General features: G+C 44.1%; 1 protein-coding gene across 7 annotated transcripts in view; it reads left to right on the top strand.

The window, feature by feature from the left end:
- AUTS2 (activator of transcription and developmental regulator AUTS2) overlaps positions 1-19824 on the top strand; it is a 659297-nt gene that overhangs the window by 434797 nt on the left and 204676 nt on the right. For all 7 annotated transcript variants that reach the window (XM_085240900.1, XM_085240904.1, XM_085240903.1 and 4 more), the window contains one exon: positions 16826-16855. In XM_085240900.1, the coding sequence (XP_085097026.1) occupies positions 16826-16855 (30 nt within the window). The remainder of the gene's footprint in view (positions 1-16825; positions 16856-19824) is intronic.

Here is a 19824-nt window from a genome sequence, read left to right as displayed (position 1 = left end):
TCGAGGCTCTATAACTTGATCATGCCTGTGTACGGCAGTGTGAGGTGTCATAAATGAACAACTAAAAAGCCACTTGCGTGTACTAATGAGTGGAGCATTACTGAGATTTCAGGAGGTGATCCGTAGGTGTTGTGTCCTTAATTGCACAGTTGTATGCCAGCTCTGCAGTCACTGCTGCCATTTTGGGGGAAATGGAGAAGCACCAAAACAGAAACCTCTACACGTGTCTGAAGCACAAGTGTGATGGGCTGAGGGAACTGGGATGGTTCAGTCTGAAGACAAGGAGGCTCAGGGGAAACCTCATCGCTCTCTATAGCTGCCTGGAAGTAGCTGGTGGTGAGTGGGAATCTGCCTTTTCTCCCCAGTAACAGTGATAGGACCAGAGGTAAAGGCTTTAACTTGTGCAAAGGGAGGTTCGGTTTGAATATTATAAAAAAATTATTCTCAGAAAGAGTAGTGATGCTTTGGAAGAGGCCTCCCAGGGAGGTGGAGGAGTCACTGCCCTTGGAGTGTTCAAGAAAGAAGTAGATGTCGCATTGAGAGTGGGCATGGTGGTGATGGGTTATTGGTCGGACTGGATGATCTTAGTGGTCTTTCCAACGTTAATGAATGAATGAAAGGGGAAGAAGAAAGGCTGAAGTTAACAGCTTCAGTGCTTATCACCCGCTTGAGTCCTCAAAGCACTCAGGCTGGCAGAAGTGTTTAGTCTAGAGGGATATTTTGGAACTTTACCTCAAGGGCGACAATAGGCATTGCTGGCTGCTGAGCGCTGGGGGAATCTGGCACTCACTTAGGTGTCCAACTGCGAGCCGAGCCATTTGGAGATCTGGCATTGCAAAGCGCCTAGTCCTTCATGCCTGGCTGTGGAAAACCCAGCCTAGGAGAACGCCAGTTCTGCAGGCAATGGGAAGGGTTTGGGTATTGACAAGATTTACATTTTATAAAAAAGAGATTTGAGGGTGAATTTTTCAGGTTGCAAAATACCCATAGTGTAGTCTCTGTTTATTTTGGGAGGGGAATTGCAGGTGGTAGATGCTGCTGGTTTTGTTTACCCTACATACATCCTGACATTTGAGAGATCCTGGCTCTTTCTGCTTTTGGTTCGAGCTGCTTGCTCTGGAAGCTTTCCTATATCGATAAAGAAAAAAAATAAAAATTCAAATGTGGCTGGGGAAAGGGCTTGAACATTCATCCTTTTGATCTGCATCCAGCATGCTGATTTTAGGATCTGCATGTGAGCGCTCAGCCAGGGGAACAGAGGGGAACCGCTCCAAGCCTGATTTACAAGCCTAGCTGGCCTGAGGGTCACTGAGGGCTCCATTTCCTTTATCCCATCACATGAGGAATGGGATGGGATTTCTTTCCTTTCCACAGCTCGGACCCGGCCTTGTTCCAGACCTCCCTGAGGCGCAGCAGGGCTGAGCGGGCTCCAGTTATTTCAAGATGCGGTGCTGCAGCTGACAAGGCAGGCGTTCGACAACCGGCTCCATGCCCAACCCGACGAGCTGCAGAGAGCTCCGTCTCCCTCCACCCACACATGCAAAATTGTTTTTTAGCCCACAAGGTAAACTAGATATAGTTAAAAGTACCAAGTGGCTGGAATACCCAGGGATGTGCGAATGAGCGGAGCTCACACGGTGATGATTTGAAACAAGCCTTGTGGCTTTTTAATAATGTGCCAAAGCAGTCTCAGTGGTGGGCCAGCAGGCACCATATTCTATCTTCTGTGAAAGAACTGGGCCCAGCAGGCCCCAGCTAATGCAGACAGCCCCTTCACTCTGCTGGAGGAGACAGACTCCGAGATGGCAATCAAGGCTTGATTTGCCAACACATTTCCAATGATTAAAATGTAATTAGCACAACTGAGTGCCTCCTCCCCAGCTAATTTTAATACATGCTGTGACAGGCAGGCAGCCGGCTGTGCCTCGGCCCAGCAGCAGATGGAAGCAGAGGCAGCGGGAGAGGAAAACCATTTTGCGATGCGACTGTTCGCATCACGAAACCATCAGGGCGCTCGGCGCCGAGAAGGCCCTTGATGGCAGCACATCAAATTGGCGCTGTCACTCTGACCGCGCAATGGCAGCCATCCTTCATGCTGTCCCAGCAGCACAGTGGGGCAATTTGCAGGCTTAACCCTTTGAGGTCTTAGAGGGGGATGAGGCTTTGGGAAGGAACAGGCCCATGTGCACGGCATAGGAGCGTGATGCCTCCAGTACTTTGGGGAATGTTGCTTATGCTCTGTCATTTTGCTCTGTCTGCTCATTTTTCCAAGAGTGCAGAATTTGCCCGAAGTATCCCAGCTTTTTTTTTTTTTCTTTTTTCACATTAAAAACAGAAGACAAAAGAAGAATGTACAGATCAGAAATAGACTTCCATGAGCCTATACAGATGTCTCTGGGATCTGGCCATGTGGTAGGCAGGAAGGAGTTACTGAGGGCACGCTCAGGGTCTCCCGTTGCTCAGAAGTGAGCAAATTCTACAAGGGCAAAGTGGTTTCCCTTGGCTTCTTGGCTATTTGTTCTAGCTAACATAAGACATTGTCTTCGGTGTTACAGTTCCAGTCCTTCCAGCTGTGCATTACATGATGGTTCTATATTCTGTCCTATTCTATATATTGCCATAGTTCAGTTTTGCTGGAGCATGGATCCAGCTTTGTGTTAGACAAAAGATGGGAGTTGTCATCTGTTTCTTTATTCCTGTGCCATTACAAAATTATACCTTCTGCCACTGTGATGCATTCTGTCTGCTGTTTTGCACCACTTTGTTACAAGGAAGGGCCCATGTTTTGGGAGGGTGGCTTTGGTGGCCAAGGCACTGTGGCAGGGCACGGGCTCAGGTGACATTTCAGAGCTCAACCTTTGGTGAGACTCAGTCCATATCTGCCTCCATGTTCCCATTGGTGAAACAACAACAAAACCTATCATTCGTGCTCAGAATCTAAATGTGTAAATATGTAGGGTTGGAAGAAGACATGCGTTCTTGAACTCTTGTCTGTTGGGTATGGGGGGGAAGAGAGTCCTTGATAAATTAGACACACGTATCAAAGTATTCCTCTATTCAAAGTGTATTTGCTAACATTTCTCTCTTCTGCGCTAATAATTATTTTTAGGAGCTCTGAGGGAAGATGTAAGGCTGCTTTCTGTAATGCTTTATGAGAAACCATTGCTTCCTTCCCTCTCTCTTTCTCTGGAGGATCCCATTGGTGTACATTTTTGATTTCATATTGAATTTCCTGTAGATTTCTCCTACAACTTTTTATGATAGCTGCCACACAGGATAACTCTGCTGAATTTTCTTCCAAGATTAAATTGGTTCTTCAGAGTCTTCTCGCAGACTTTTTATTTTCCCCTTCCCAACAGCCCTTCACATCCATTCCAATGGCTTTGCATCATTCTCTTTCTTTCCCTGTATTTGTAAATCACAGTGTCCTCTTGTAGAACACTTTGTTATTGATTCCTCCAAATGGTAGTTGAACTTAATAGCAAAGCTGAAATGGTCCTTAAAGAGGTGTTATTCCTGCAGTGCGATAAAAATGAGAACAGGAATGAAGCTCAGCACCCGCAACAACATCAACAACAAACTCAGCGTAAAGCTCCTGAGCAGAGAGAAACCCTCCTGGCTCGGGTAAGATCAGTGCTTGTCCATATCCTGTGCACATCACAGAAGAAAATATTTGTGCTGAATGGGGCTGGCCTGAATTGCTGGATAACAGCGAGGTCCAAAGTGTTAACAAGCAAACTGTGGACGTAAGAGCAGAGCGAGGTGGATGTTTAGGGATTTATAAATTTCCATCGTTTAAGGCAATGAGGGTTTGATCTGCTATGACCTCCCGTGTAGCACAGGCTATATGATCTCCACTAATTAATTGTACTGCTTTGAGTTCAATAACTCTGACTGAATTAGGGCACAAAATTTAGGCAGGGTTTTAATTTTGCATTATTATTTTTTTCAGATAGGGAAAACCTGCCCTGTTTTTAAGTGAATTATTTTAGCTCTTTATTATCTCATTTTTTAAAATTGCACCAATCTAAATGTGTCTAGCTTTTACCCTTTGCGTCTACTCATTTGTGAGTGTTACTCACTCTGAGAAGTTTCTGTTAAGAGAAATGTGTCTGATAGCTCAGAGCCTTCCATTGCTAAATATTCAGAAGAGATCAGAACTGAAGTTCCAATGGTTTGGTGTGGACATTCTATAAAATAGAGGGAGTCTCTGCCTCTCTAAAAAGTCCCTTCTGTATTCACAAAAACCACTTCTGGAGAGAACAGTGAATTCCTGTGCTCGACATAGTCTGTCTCAAAAGAGGCTGAGCAGCTTATATGAATGTTGTACAAGGTGAAGGTGGTTAGCTGAGGTCATGCAGGCAGAATCATGGAATCATTAGGGTTGGAAAAGACCTCTAAAATCAGTTAGTCCAACCATCCACCTAGCACCAGTATTGCCCACTAACCCACCTCCCTAAGTACCATATCTATGCATTTTGTGAAGATTCTAGATAAGTTCTTTGCTGAAAGGATGGAGATGACTGCACCACCTGAGCTGTGACATTCTGCAGTCCCCCATGGTTCCCCAGATTGCTCTTTCATTTTCTCCCCACTTTCTTTACTAAAGGCTTAATGGCAAGTCCTGTTTGCATTCAGGATGTATCCTGACCCTTCGATGGGGCTTCCCTCTGAAAGAGATGATTTCTAGCAGTGTAGAGTCTCAGCCCTGTTACATCTCAAGAAGGCATGTGCAGCCAGGCTTGTAGCACTCAGTGCCTGTTAGCCACAGCCATGCTTAAAAGCAGTTGTTGCTGTAAAACTCCTGCATTTTCCAAGACCAACCAGGATCATTTTTCTGAGTGCTTTGCTAAAAGCAAGCAATTGAAAGCAATACCTTGCCTTGGCTATGCCAGGTAATCGCCACTGCTGCTAACAGCCATGGAATCTGTGAGATCATTTATGATACAGGCGTTGCTATCACCTTCCTTGGGTGGTTGGTTAGAGCTGCAGTGAAAACCTGCTTCTGCAGCTCTGTGTCTCTCTTGTGCTGGGAGCCCTGGGCCTGGATGCAGAACTCCAGGTGGGGCGTCACAAGGGCAAAGGATAGGGGACAGTCCTCTCCCTGCCCGCTGCCACCCCTCTGCTGATGCAGCCCGGGGTGCAGGTGGCCTTCTGGGCTGTGAGCACACACTGCTGCTCATGTCAGCTTTTTGTCCGTCAGAACCCCAGGTTCTTCTCAGGGCTGCTCTCAATGAGTTCTTCTCCCAGTTGGTACATGAACCTGGGACTGCCCCAAACCAACTGCAACACCCAGCACAGATGCTCCGTTGGGTATCAATTCTTCCAGCTGCTTATGTTCTCCCAGCAGCTCCAGGAATACCAAAGGGTTGAGTCCCGCTGGTAAATCAGGGGCATAAAATTATGCCTAACTCCAAATAGAGAAATGTAACTCCTGTTATAAATTCAATTATTATAATTGCAGCATTCTGGGAAAAAAAAATAATATATATATATATTTTTATATATTTTCATTTTCTAATAAGAGAGTGCAGATTCCAAATTACAGCATAGAGAATGTCAAAACAGGGTGTCTGAGGCAGGCAGGCCAAAGTATGCTGTTGCCATTAAAATTTATATTTACTCGCAATAGATTTAGAATAATCCTTGTCTTCCCTCAGGTCTGGCACAAGCAATTTATAAATTGCACAAAAATGATAAAGGCAGCAATAAATAATAATAATATATAGCAGCCACGCAAGTGATGAATTATAAAAAGAAGTGGCAAAGAGAATGAAACCAACATGCAGAAGCCAGTTTACAGGGCTGAGTACACAGTCTCAGTTATTTTTCTGACTTTATGGCAATGAGGAACGTTTATGGGAGTTTGCAAACAGCTTACGACACAGATCATTTTGTTTCAGGTTATCTTTATATGGCTTAGTTAAGAGTCTTTAGTATCCATTAAAATCCAATGTTCAAGGGTTTATAGCTCAACAGTTGAGGTCTTATCCCTAAGGATCAATTGTTTTGGGTTGTTTGGGGATTATCATTATTATTACTATTTATATAGTTATGCTTAAATTGCTTAGGCTAATGTGAAGATACAAAGCTGAAAAGCTGGAGAGTTCTTCTTTGGGAACGAAGAGATGGCTTTTTAGTTATTATTTTTTGTTTCAGATAATATTTCTATTTTGTCTTACACATCACTTGAATCTCTCTTCCCGTGTTTCAGCAGCCATTTTGTGCTGGAGTTTCTCCAAACCCTGTGCTGCGTTATTGATGTTTTATTGACGCTTTTTGTGTGATTCTTTAATTCAAAATAAAAATAAAAGTAATTTTCTTTTGAATTGATGGCGTTTGGTATAGGTCATATAGTTTAGTTGGTGGAAGATGAGATTTTTATTGAAAACAGACATGATGCATCTAGAGCCTGATCCAAGTTTTGGTGATTTTTTCTTCTTTATTTCTTTTATTTACCAGGACCAACATTCTTGAAAAGAAATGTCATTATGCTGCCCACTTTGTTAATATATATAGTGAAAAGTAAGCAAATCCTGAAATGTACCTTAGCTAACATAGATGAAAAATGGAGGGGTGACAGAAGAAGAGGCCAGTGATTTACGTGACGTGGTGCTTGTAGCTCTAGATCCATGCTTGCTCTTCTAGGCCACACTGCTATTCAACCTGCAGTGAAGTATTTTTGGAAGGATTGGATCCATAGAGCTTTCCTGGCACGCTGTCCTTTGGACAGACATGGAGAGGCAATTAACCTTACTCAAAGGGAAAAGATTAATCAGGTATCTGATAGTTTTGTTTCATAAACAAGCACAGGAACATTTGAATCAAGAACATTTAAAAGTGTCTTTATGCATGGAATTAATATGGTGGGTGCTCTTTTTTTTTTTTTTCATCCTTTTCCATCTTGTCAAACTTCCTTTGTGACAGTATTTCATAGAATCGTGAAGGTTGGAAAGACCACTAAGTCCAATCATCAGCAGGATGCCCATGGAAGAGGTGGAATCACTGTTCCTGCAGGTCTTCAAGAAGAGGGTAGATGTCTTATAGAGTGACATGCTTAGTGGTATGGTGGTGATGGGTTGATGGTTGGACTCGATGAGCTTAGTGCTCATTCTATGATTCTTTGTTTCTATGATTCTATTTCCAAGCTGTTTCTTACTTAATTTTAAATATCTGTTACAATCCTTCTATGTAATTCTTTTGTTGTTATTTGAGGCAAAATGTCAATGTGTTTGTGGCTTAACTGCTGCCTCCACAGCTTGGCACAGTGTAGCCCTGAGGAACCTGATTGTTGTGGCTCTCAATCTCTGAAAACCTGATTGACACCAATAACAGCCTGATAGTTCTCATTTCCCCATTTAAAGTGATCGAACAGCTCGATAACCATCCAAAATCTATAGAGTGTTTTCAGCCTGTACATAATTCATCATTATTGTGCTTCTTCAACTCCTAATTTTGGAATATCAGAGCTTTTCCATTAGGCCAGCAGGACATTGAGCTCCTCTCTTTCTTCCATCCCTGTGGTGCTGCCATCACTCAGGATGCCAGGTGCCTTGTAGGCCATGGAAAAGCATTTTTTCACCCTCCTTTCTGCACAACCCTCTTCGTAGATTGTTCTCTTTGTTTTTTGCTTGGCTGTACGAACCTTCTAAAAGCAGCAATACTCTGTTATGTGCAGAAGAAAACAAATTCTCACCTCCAACCAATTGATTTTGTTTTCAAAGTTAACTCAACCCTCACTTAGGCTTTTGTCTCATAGCTTCTATTTCTGGCAGCAGTGATGAAGGGAGAAACTCTCAGGGCTCGGACTGCAAATGTAAAGCTGACAGCAACAAACCGTGTGGGTAAGAGGAGTTCTTTGTGCGAAGCAGGGTCAGCGTTTGGCCATCTGGCAATGGGAACAGCCATGTGAAGGCATGCCAGCACCTGCTGAAGGCAGATCTGCAATAGCAGAGCCTTCAAAGGTTTTCTTGCTGCTTCTCAGCCATTGCGTGGTTTTCATTTGTAGCTTCTCTTATCGAGCACAATTTCTAAATGAGGATGGTTGCTTCACTTTAAGGACGTACAAATGACTTGCCCTCACCTGTCAAGCATGATCCTTGTATTTTACCAGGCCCATTATGAACGCAATCTTTCTGTCGAAAATTTGCATACCTCCTTTCTTGAAAAGTAATGACAGCAATTTCTTTCCCTCCGCTCACTTTCTGAGTGTCTCATTTAACAGCACCTGTGAAACCGACAGGCACAGAGATGAGAAGTGAAAGAGAGCAGTTGATTAAATCATCATCAAGTCGGGCCTCAGAAAGTCAATTCTGCTTCCCGTCTGCAATGATATCCTTTTATCTTAAAGTAATGAGCTATGGCACTTTTGCATCGGGTAATGCGATAAGTTCTATTAGCATGTTCCATTTGCTTCACAAGCAAGGGCAAGTCATTTCAGCAAGCTCATATCACTGCAATCAAAGCAATTGGCTTCACAGGCAGAGAAGAAAGACGAAAGGCTCAGGGTGATTTTTATGGATCACAACACAGTGGAAAAAATAGATTCTTGTATTATTTTAACCCGTAACATGCTTTGCTTCTTGTCCATCAGGATATTTTGATTTCATTAGCCTGTAAGTACCTGCAAGACTCAAATTCCAAACTGAACTCTTGAGCTAAGATCAGGAGGTATAAAAAACAGGGATCCTTGCTTACAAAGGGACACTGGCTAATGCTAGGCACTGACTTCGTTAAATGCTGATTAGTTTAATTCTTTGCTATTGACTTTGTCTACCAGTATCAATGCACATTTTTATTATTCTTTGCTATTACTTATTTTTTGAGCCCTGACAATGTACCCATCACTGAGATGCTGCTGAGAATGACATTAGATACTGCAAATCATGTATAGTCAGAAAAGCAGGTAAGAAAACAGAAATACATTCAGAATCCCAGAGGCAGAGGCATGTTTCTTCATTTATGAGAAAGGGAGTTCCTCCTTCTCTTGCAGAATGACTTCCCAAAATGAGGATTAGGCAGTGTCTGTGTCCAGCAGCTACTTGGTGCCCAGTTGGCCTGGTAGCATTGGATGCCTGACTTGTGCAGGCAGTTGCTGGAGATGCTGAGCTGAGTGGCTCCTGGCATCGTTAGCTCCCTAATGCTGCGTCTGGAAAGCCCATTTTAGCTGCTGACATTGGTGGGAGCAATGCTTGGGGATAGCTGAATTGGGCCTTAAGCACTTGTGGGATCATTGAGCAGTGACACCACAGGGAAGCCATCGGGAGGGATGAGCAGGGGAAGGAAGCTGCACTTTTCCTGAGAACTGCATTAATTCACCAGTCTCGGCTCAGTTCCCAGGGTGCAAAGGAAAATTTGCTTCTTAAAGGGCTGCTTTTCCTTCAGCTTCTCTGGGGCTGTGCCTGCAGGTGCTGGTGGCATCTTCCCTCTTCAGGAAGCTGGCTGTGCCCCGGCGCCTCAGGCCGGCTATGTGCTCCCGTCCCAGCACACTGCTTCCCTTCTCTGCCCTGTACAGCCAGCTGCTGCCTTCCCCTTCCCCTTCCCCTGTATGCCTGGGGTCTGGAACGGCATCACACCTCAAATCAGCTTCAGACCTCAAATCAGGACTCAGGTTCAGGTGCTTGAGATGAGACCCCTTTTAAAATCAGCTCTCTGGGGTCTGCCAAGAGTGTGGATTCCACCATTGCAAAGGTTGTGTAGTTTGCAAAGGTCACGTATGTACTTTCGTTAATTATAAAGTGGATCAACTGTATCACGGGTAGTAATGTGTTCAGGTGTTCTCAGGCTTATGTTCAAGATGTAATTCTTTTTTTTCCTCATCAAACTACTATTTTGTTGATGTTGGAGCCAGAAGGAGCCACTAATTGTGTTGTTCTGCAATGGAAAAGTCATATGAGTCCTGGGTGGGAGGAATTAAAAAGACATACAGCTGAAAGTGGTTCCAAGTTCTGAATATTTTTCCTGTAATGGGCAAACTTTAAATATCCGACACTGATACATTTCATCTGAAGTGAAGTAGTTGGATAAAATGGGATTCAGATTAGAGGTCTACATTGCAATCTTTTGTCCAGACTAAGGTAATTTGTGTAAAATGGGACTTTTATGTGAATAATCCATAATTTTAGCTTTTGAGAAACCAGAGCTGAAACTTCTCGGACCATCTTCGTTTCAGAGTCATATCTTACACTGAATCACTGTGGATAATGGTGAAGAATTGCTAAGCAGACAGTGATGTTAACCAATTTGCAAGGTGCTATATATAAGATTCCTTGGCAAGGAGCTCCATGCTGCACGCTACACACAGGCAAAGTCAGATAGGAAAAAAAAAGTGAAATTCTTGCTCTTAGTTTCTTTGTGACTCTGCCTGTCTCCATTTCATCAATTAGAAAATTGCCCATTTATTCCCTGTCTGTGTCTCCTTTCATCTAGGAGATGTTTTTTTCTCCTTTTTTCTTGGAAGCAAAGGTCTAATTGTATAGCTAAAATATCATTTTTGCCCTTTCCAAGGCTGTCAGTTTGTCATTGGTGGATAGATGGACAAGAATATTGTAAATGTCAGTGTGAACATGGCTGAGGTCTGGGTTTTCCCTCATTTTCTTCAGATTTCTTTTCAGCAGACAGATGAGCAGAATCACTTTGTTCAGTGCTGGTGTTTCAGCAGCGCCGACTCCTTTGGTGGCAATGATAAATGGATCCAAGATATGAAATAGCTGTTCCAGCAAAGTCCATTGAGCAGAATAGAGAACAATGCCCTCCTCAATGTCATTGTACACGATATATTCTATGATTGCCATTTTTTTGCAAAAGAATGTGTTCAATCAGCAAGGTACTAAGAAATCCATAGTGTTGCTTCAGCCTGAATGAGCTGGTGAGGTGGCACAGACCTTTACTCAGCTTGATTTGGACCAGACTATCTCAAGCTATTTAAATGGGCTCAAATTAGAGCTGTAACCTCATAGGATGTCTGATTGTGGAAATGTGGCACTGCATCAGGCTCGTTCTGCGGGTGCTGTAGGGATGTGCTGTGCATGTTAACTCGGGCTCTCCCCAGCTGGACTGGGGGGTCTGGGGAGGTGCAGCACGGCCCGGTGCTCAGTCCCCCTTTTCTTTCACAAAACACAGCAATAATTAAACCTTCAAAGGGAATTGGAGAGTTGCTTTTCCTCTTCCCAATTTACCAGGCTGCAGATATATTTGTGTATATTCCAGATCTCACGGGGAATGCCTTACTCTTTCACAACCCTGATGGATAGCAGCAACGTAGAAGGTTTGATCTGGAGTAAAAAGAGGAGCTTTCTTTTTAGCTGGTGCAGGGAGTCCATGAGGCTTTGTGTTCCCTCCTCACCTTGGGCTGACTTTAGGAGCAACAATTTGAATTTCGACTGCAGTGCTTGTATGAAAATGCAAGTATGTGGGTTACTGATTCTGATTAGTGCTTCTTGAGCATCAGGTTGCAAAAAAATAGGACAAAAGAAACACCTGAACACTGAAACACTGTGTTTCAAGCAGCCTGCACACTTCGGTTATTAAAGGTATTGGAGCAGTTTAAGCCATCGCTGTGGCTGTTCTGAGCTGATCTCATTATTGCTACTGATTGTATAGAAATGAGGAGCAACTTTAACATTTCCATATATCCTATAACAGTCTGTGGAGCTGGTTATGAGTCAGCCTTGTGTCCCAGGCTTTGGGGTGGGTTTGTAGTGCTGTTAATCCTCACACAGGATTGCAGAGGCAGGGACTGCCTGTTCCAGGAGCTCCTTCCCAGCGGGGCCCATCAAGCTGTGTTCTGGAAAGCTCTCACAGCATTTTGTGCCACGCTCATTTGGAATCTTGGCCATAACAGAGAGCTGTGGGTGCTCAGCAGTTTTGCTCATCTGGCTTTCATCTCGGTGCCTAGATGAGAGCGGTTGGTTGGATTTTCACTAACGTGGAAATGGGCATTTGGAAATGGGACCCTGGGCTTTTTGCAGAGCTAGTCCTACATGTCTGCAACCAATCTCTGCTCATGGCAGTGCGGTGAGAGAGCTGTGTGCACTGAGCATCAGGGGAAGGAGCCTCTGCTTGTTCAGGTGTAAAAGCATCTGCAGACTCCTCACCCTGATTTATTGCATTGAAGCGAATGGCAGTTATCCAATAATCAGGCCATCTCTGAGTGATATTTTGGATTCCCAGTTATTTGCAGAATACTCAGGTGCAGCAGAGCTGTGGCTTCCTGAAACGAGGCTGGAAGCTGATCTTTTTATGAGAGGCAGAAAATACTGAAACTCAGCCCAGAGTAGAAGGCCAGCATGTGATATTTGCATCACTTAATTTCTAAATGCCTAGTGCATAACACTTGAGTGGGACTTGTTCTTGGGAGCGTCTCCCACCTGCAGCAGACCTGGCATGTGGGAGTTATCTTCAGAGCACACTGAACAGACTCACCTTCGGAGGAATTTTAGAATGCTGGAAAAGCAGAACTGCTTCTGAACGTCACGATCATGGAGCAGAAACATGTCTGCTATATTTCATTAATTTGCTGTTATTAGATGAGTGATATCTCAGTTGTCATCTGGTATGAGCAGACGTAGGGTCAGGCTTAGTTTGCTATCCATGGCCATTGCCTTTGTGTCCAGTCATGGCAAATCTTTAGGTGAGGTTTCCTTCTGGAAATGTTGCTGTGCTGAAATCCTTAAAATATCAGACTTTTCTGAACTGTTCACAGAATGAAGGTGAATTGATTATTAATACAATGAATTCGGCCAAGTAACAGAACTAGTAGCTAAGCTGTAAGGGATTGGTAGGGCAAGGGGAAATGGTTTCAGGCTAAAAGAGGGGAGATTTAGATTGGATATAAGAAATAAATTTTTTACACTATGGGTGGTGAAACACTGCACAGGTTGCACAGAGAGATGGTGCTGCCCCATCCCTGCAGACACCCGAGGTTGGGCTGGAGGGGCTCTGGGCACTGATGGAGCTGTGGGTGTCCCTGTGCAGCGAGTTGGGATTGGTGGCTTTTGAGGATCCCTTCCAGGATCCCTTCCAACTCAAACAATTCTGTGATTGTGTAGCAAGCTAAACCAAGATGAAGACAGCATGGTTCTCCTGCTTCATTGTATTGCTTTTCAGTGTGCTCCTGCTCTGAGAATTCAAAACACCTGAATCATTTTATTTTTCCTGTGTTCCTGTGAGGCAGAGGGACGCTGGAGCAGTCAAGGTAGCGAGCAGTGCAGATCAACTCCTCAGAGGTGTCCAGTGGTTCTGAATGATCAGTATCACACTTGTCCCCTTGGGTTTGCAGGGTCTGTTCCCCAGGAGTGGTTAGCAGCAGGATGGCAGCACCTTGTGCTTTAGCATCCTGGGGAAGGAAATGCAACCAGGAGTGCAAATGGGCAGGTCAGGGTAAGGACCAGTGGGAGATGTGGGTGTAAGGGAGGCACAGCAAACCAGCCTCCAACATGGGAGGAACGCACAGTTCTCTCTTTCACAGCTTACAGCCTGAGCGGCAGACCTTTTCTTTTCTGCAGGTCTTTTTGGACTTACCCTGGCACGTAAATTGTCGGGTTGTTTTCCATGAAGCAGAGGAAATCCATGTGTTTATTCCATGGGGAAAGCTCAGCTTACGTGGCTGTGCAGAGCATCCACATGAATGCCTGCACACGGGCACACACGTAATGCATACACCACACGAAAACACAGCCCCACTGCAGTGCATAAAGCCTTTTCCTCCCATCCCTCCTTTTTTTCCTTTTGTGCAGCACGGCCATAAAATTCTGCTGCTAGAGCAGTGCTGTGGGGCTGCAGGTCCCCACTCCTCACGCCCCAACAGACCCTCTTTATGAGTGAAATAGATGCCTTGTGTGTGCAGGGCTCCTGGCATTTCGCAGAGCGTAGCTGGAGCCAGGCTAGGCAAACGTTGGGAGCTGTTTGCTGAGTGCATTTATTGCCTTTGCATAATTTATGAGCTGGAGGGGTTTGACCATCATTCGTGTCTGCCAGAGGCTGGCACTGAGGGCTCTGGAGGACGGAGCTGTAAATTGGATGGAGCGCTCCTGCTGAGCTCCCAGCAAAGTCCTCGGGTCAGTGTGGGAATTTAATAGCAGGAGTGGAACGGTTTTTGCAGAGCGCCATGTGGGCCTCCGTGCGGCAGAGGCTTTTTTGGCAGCCACGGCGACCGGCCAAATCGCGGAGCTGAGCTGTCAGTCACCGGGCGCGTTGCAGAGGGAGCCCGAGTGGTTTTAATCGGCTTGGCATCCGTGCTGCTTCCATAATGGACACCAGTAGGTCTCAGTCCTTCGCCATATGCTTAACTCTGGAGACAAGGTGCTTGTGGGTACAGCAGTAATTATTTGATGCGGAATTAAGCAGACCTTGAAATTAGAACTGGACTGTCAGAAAGCAGGAGGCTTAACACTTTGATGGAAATAACTTCCCAGCGACGCCGCTCTCTGCACATCCGCTCAGATGCGGGTAGCTGTGTTGCTGGCAAATTCAGATATCACTTCTGGCACGGGTTCTTGTGCCCAAGCACCTCCACGCTGTAGAAAACACAGAACCCTGAGCTTTTTCCAAGCTCGCCATTTGGGAAAGGCTTAGTGCACAGCAGAGGAGAGATTGCTTAAACCTGACACAAATGGTGGGGAAAGGAGTGGCTGCAGAGCACTGTGACAGCAGGTGTGTCACAAGGCACGTGTGCTGCAGGAGCCCAGGGCATGGCAAAGCCCTCTGAACCCTGCTGGGGGCACACAGTCATTTTTCCTTGTGTGTACATCCCCTATTGAACCTTTGTTCTTTTTGATTCAGGTATTACAATCTGGACTAGTGGTGGATGTTGGCTGGGAGCTGGAGAGAGGGCATGAGCAAATGGAGGAATTGTTTCTGAGCTCCTTGGTTTGAAAATACATGAGATGTGTCACCTCAGTGCTTTATAATGCATCCTAACTTATGGAGCACACAGCTTACGTAGGCTGCCCAGAGCATCTGGGTGCTCCTGGCTGTAACCAAGCTGTGGAAGGAGGTGCTGTAACCATCTCATCAGGTGGACGAGAGGGAATGGCCTTACGTTGCACTAGGGGAGGTTCAGGTTGGATATTAGGAGAAATTTCTTCTCTGAGAGAGTGGTGAGGTATCCATCCCTGAGGGTGTTCAAGAAACATGGAGATGTGGCACTGAGGGAGGTGGGCAGGACTGATGGTAGGTGCATGGTTGGACTGCATGATCTTAGAGGTCTTTGATGATTCTGTGATTCTATGAAGACCTGAATTTTGTCAGTCACTGTCTAGTAGAGGTGGTAAATGGGAATTCTTTGTGATGTGCTTTGATTTTTGTGGATGAAAATCTGTGCATATTTTTCCTTATCTGTAAATGTCAGCCTTTGCTTTGCAAGCGTACTTGCCTGTGCTTACCCTCATACCAAAATCTCATAAATGTGGTCATGATGAAGTCCGTAAAAACTATAACCAGGAATGTGCAGTTCTCCTTTTGTCAGTTCAGTGCTCACTCCTTCATAAACTTGATCTCTGCATGAGGGTTTCAGATTTTAAGCTAAAACTGTCACGTATCTTCATGTTCCATCTCATGTTTTTCTTACCAGAGTGTTTAAGATTCGACTAGTACTGTATAAGTCATTTCAGTTATTAAATAAATGTCATTTCCATTTCTTTTGGAATGATCTGGAAGGAGATAGCGATTTTATCTATTTTTTGCTTCATTTTAAATTAGTTGAAAAACATTTGTAGGGGAAAAAAAAAAAAAGAACTATTTAAGCGTATAGCTTTTATTTGTCAGGATGTAGTTAATTGGTGTGGAGAAGGTACCTTCTCTGCCTCTGTACCAACGAAGAGGTGGAAAAAGCCAATGAAAGAGAAAAGTTATAATTAAAGAACATAAAGAAGGCTTGCTTTGTACAAATCAAACACGTATATTGTGGGTGTGCTAGGCTATGTCTGTTCACGTCCCGCTGCATAGTTAACCTTTGGAATTCACAACGTGCTGCTAATTTCAGAGCAATTTGGTTGCCTTATGAAAATACTCACAGATGCATTGGATAGGATGCAAGCGTACGGAGGGCTTAACTCACTTCTGTAAGGACACAGCACAGGCTGCTAGGCCTCGAAGTGGGAAAGCCCAGATCTGCAGTTTTTTGACCTTGTGCTTTCCTTTGAAATGCTTGCCAAAAATTAAGCACTGGCAATTGATCGTTGGCAAGGCCCACCAGTGTTAGTATTCAGCCTTTTAGAGCATTGCGTTTGCTACCTGGGCTCCTTTGGATTTACCGAGCACCTCAGTGAGTCAGTTCCTTGGGCACGTTGTTCTCCCTGTTGGGATCTGCCTGAGCTCTTTAATGCAACACCTGTAGGTAACAACATGGGGTGTATCCTTTAAGTAATCCTGGAGTGAAGTGGTAGCTCTGTAAGTGGTTCTCTGCTGCAGAGGGCCAAGCTGAGCACTCTCAATGCCATCCTATCCGAGAAGCCAATTTTTGGGGAGCAGTGTGAGAAATATCATCCACCAGAAGGGAACGCTGCTTCTGTCTCTGCTGCTTTTCCTCTTCCCTGATCCAGTTTTAGGGTCTGAGTTTATTCATGCACCATCAGCTCCCAGGAATGGGATTAAGCTAACGGGGTATTGCAAGTGCCTTTCCTTGTTTTCACAATTCAAACCTGCAAACTGTGGTCTTCAGCAACAGTGTGTGGAAAGATTCTCTACTATACAGGAACTGAGTTGTTTCCTAAAGGTACCAAATGTGACACGATGTGTCAGCCATCCTGATTATAATAATAATCTTCCATTTTTGCTGCAGCACGTTTCTCTAACCTGTTGTTTTTTTTTCCTTTTTGTGTTTCAGTGCGACAGCGACAGTGATCAAGAAGAAAAGGTAGGAAAGGGAATCTGTATGGGAGCCAAAATATTTTGTTGGATTTTTTGGATTCACTTCCTGCTAATAATTTGTTATTTATTAAGAGTTTCTTTTTGGATTGATCCAAAGGAACCGTACGCAAGGAAACAGCTTTGTTCCCTTTAATTTGATTTTAGAATAGACCTCAAAGGGATTAATGTTCTAATGTCTATTCTGGAGTCTACACACTTCATCCTCAATCATAGTGATGCTGTGTGTGGATCGTATATGAGCACTAGCCTGACTACCCACCCTTCCCAAGGCTACATTTTCCCTTAGGAAGTTCTAAGAGTTTAATAGTGCAACTGATTGTGTTGGTAACCCTCACATTTGCACTTTTCAACAGTTGCTTAACCACACACCTGCCTGTTTTGCTTCTCTGCAAGCACAGGTCTTAAAACTCAAGTTGAAGTTGACATATATATGTGTATTTATATATATACATATATTTAGAAACAACATTTGGAAACTCTGCATTCCACCAAGTGACACAACTTGCTGATAACTATCGCATTAACTGTGGATTTCTAAGTTGAAAATGAAAGAATATCGTGCTGAAAAAGAATCAAGCACTGGTCTCAAACATTGTTTGTTGTTTTGAAGGCTGTTAGTCATGAAGAACTATTATTCACGCTGATGCATTTTTTTAGTCTTATTTTATATTCTGTAAACAGATTTTTATGCTGTAAACTAACATCTACCTTTCTCCTTTGTTAAAAATGAAATAATCACTGCAGGAAAGCTGGTCTAATTTCTTGATTTCCAGGTTGGATTTTGTGATTTTCATAAGTACGTTTGACCCTAAGGAACGTTTCGATAATGTCATCACTTGTTCCTCCTCTTTCACTGGGTAAAGTGGTGGATGGAAGTTGGGGAGGGTAAAGTAATGTTATAAAATATCTTTCATGTAATGTAATTGAATTGCTTGGAGTTTCATGAGTGGCTCTGTTAGCTAGCTTCAAGTCAAGCTGAGAAGAAAGACGAGAGATGACCGTGCTGGTTGCAGCTAACATGGCAGAAAGGAATAAATATGGTATAATATCCAAAGGAAACACTGAATGCAGAAGTCAGATTTCCTGAATTTAATCAGTTCTGTACAGGATTTATGTAGCAGTAAGCCCAGGAAATTTTCAAAGTATCCTGTATACAATTGCCAAAGCTTTGCTCTTCAGCTTTCAGTAATTTCCCAAGTAGGAATTTTTTTCCTCATGTTTCTTAATAATTTGCTAACTGTGTTAAAGAACCACTGTTTACTTTGAACTGCAGTGATTTCCCTTTCATAAGGGAACTAATCACTGGAGTTAATCAGTGTGACAACAGAAAGGGGAGGTTTTGTTGGGTTTTTGCACAGAATATTAACCTGCACTTTTAGATATGAATTTTTAATGCATTGCCATTACATTCCATCCTGTGAAGTGATTATTCATTTTCAGGATGTTCCTTACGCAGTACGAGATGATAAACTGAATCTCAGCTTCCATGTTTATGGCACCCAGAACTACAAGTGTAATTTCCTGCTGCCTTCAGAGCCAACCTCTGCCAACCCCCCCATATTTCTCCCTCACAGCCCTCTTATGTAAAAGGCAGTGGGTGGCTTTGGGGTGGTGGTGGTGTGTGGGTGAGGGCTGTGTCTGCCACGCAGGAGACTGCAGACCATGCTTCACCCTGGACATCCCATTTCATCTCTGCGATGTGTATTTTCTCTTCCCTCCTAATGAAATGAGACTAAGCACTGATCTGAGCATCCCTGGTAATGTAGTGCTTTTCAAACCCCAGAAGCAGACCCAGCGTTGGGTTGGGCTCAAGCCCAGTTCTGGAAGATGCCTGCTTACCCTGACGTGCACATTCATCGTGTGCTGCAGCGCAGGCAGAGATCTCAGGCCTTGTGCTGCTGTTAATTTGAATTCAGCATATGCAGCCTGTTATAAAATGCGAGACATCATCATTTGAGCAGGTCAAGCATATTCAGATGAAGACAAATGGTGCTTATTTGATTTTCTTAAAATCAGGAAATGAAAAAAGTGCTCTCTGGAGAAATCATGTTCTGCCTGACTTAGATGATAGACCAAGGCATGTACCCCAGATAAGAACAGGCGCTCGTCTTGTGGTTTTTATCTCTGAAGGACGGTCGGGACTGTCAGCTCGCTGACATGTGCATTATCCATGTCATTTTAAACAAAGTGACCTGTAGAAAAGTGCACTCTGCCGTGACATGATAATGGGCTGTTGGATGACAGGTAAAGTACACACTGTAAAGGAGGCTGTGCGTTATTCCTTTGTTTAACTGACAAGTAGAAACTTCTTTTTCTCCAGACAGGCAGGATCTTTTAGATCTCTTTCAATAGGAACCGGAAGATTTTGAGTCACTGCTTTAAATAAAGTAGCATTTTTAGGACCAAAAATTCCCATGAGCACAGCGTGTGGGGAGAAGTGAGGGTGCCCAGCCTCTGTGCCAGGGGCTGATCGTTTCTCAAAGAGCGCTCAGCATCCTCAGCTCGCATCAACCAGCACAGGGGCTGAGACCTTCTAAGAACCTCTACCCAAATGCTTTACATCATTGTGAGGGTATCAGCCTCCAACTATGGAGCTGTTCTCATAGCAGATTGTCAAGTTGCTCTGCCTTGGTATTCTTAGGGTTGTTGCCATACGAGAAACATCTGTCCTGAGATGAGGGAGCTACTTTGCTTTAGGATCAGATCTTGCAGACTTCAGTATTGGATGTGTTGCTGCAGGTGAACTTGGTACGTGCTGTTTGGAATTATGGAGAGGAGATCCTTTTTATCCCTTCAAATTTTTGAGGGCAAACCTTCAGTGTGCTTGGGCAATCAGAGATCCATGAGAGCAGAGGTAACGCAGCGTGTAGGAGCAAGTGTGTGCATATTTCTGCTAGAAACAGCAAGTTCTGGAATGCAGGAAGACCCATGCCTTTGGACTGGGGGGAGGTGATG

Source organism: Meleagris gallopavo, chromosome 21, assembly GCF_905368555.1.
Source record: "Meleagris gallopavo chromosome 21, MGAL_WU_HG_1.1, whole genome shotgun sequence".
Lineage (NCBI taxonomy): Eukaryota > Metazoa > Chordata > Aves > Galliformes > Phasianidae > Meleagris > Meleagris gallopavo.
Note: the sequence above shows the minus strand (reverse complement) of the source record. Positions and strands in the feature narration are given on the sequence as shown.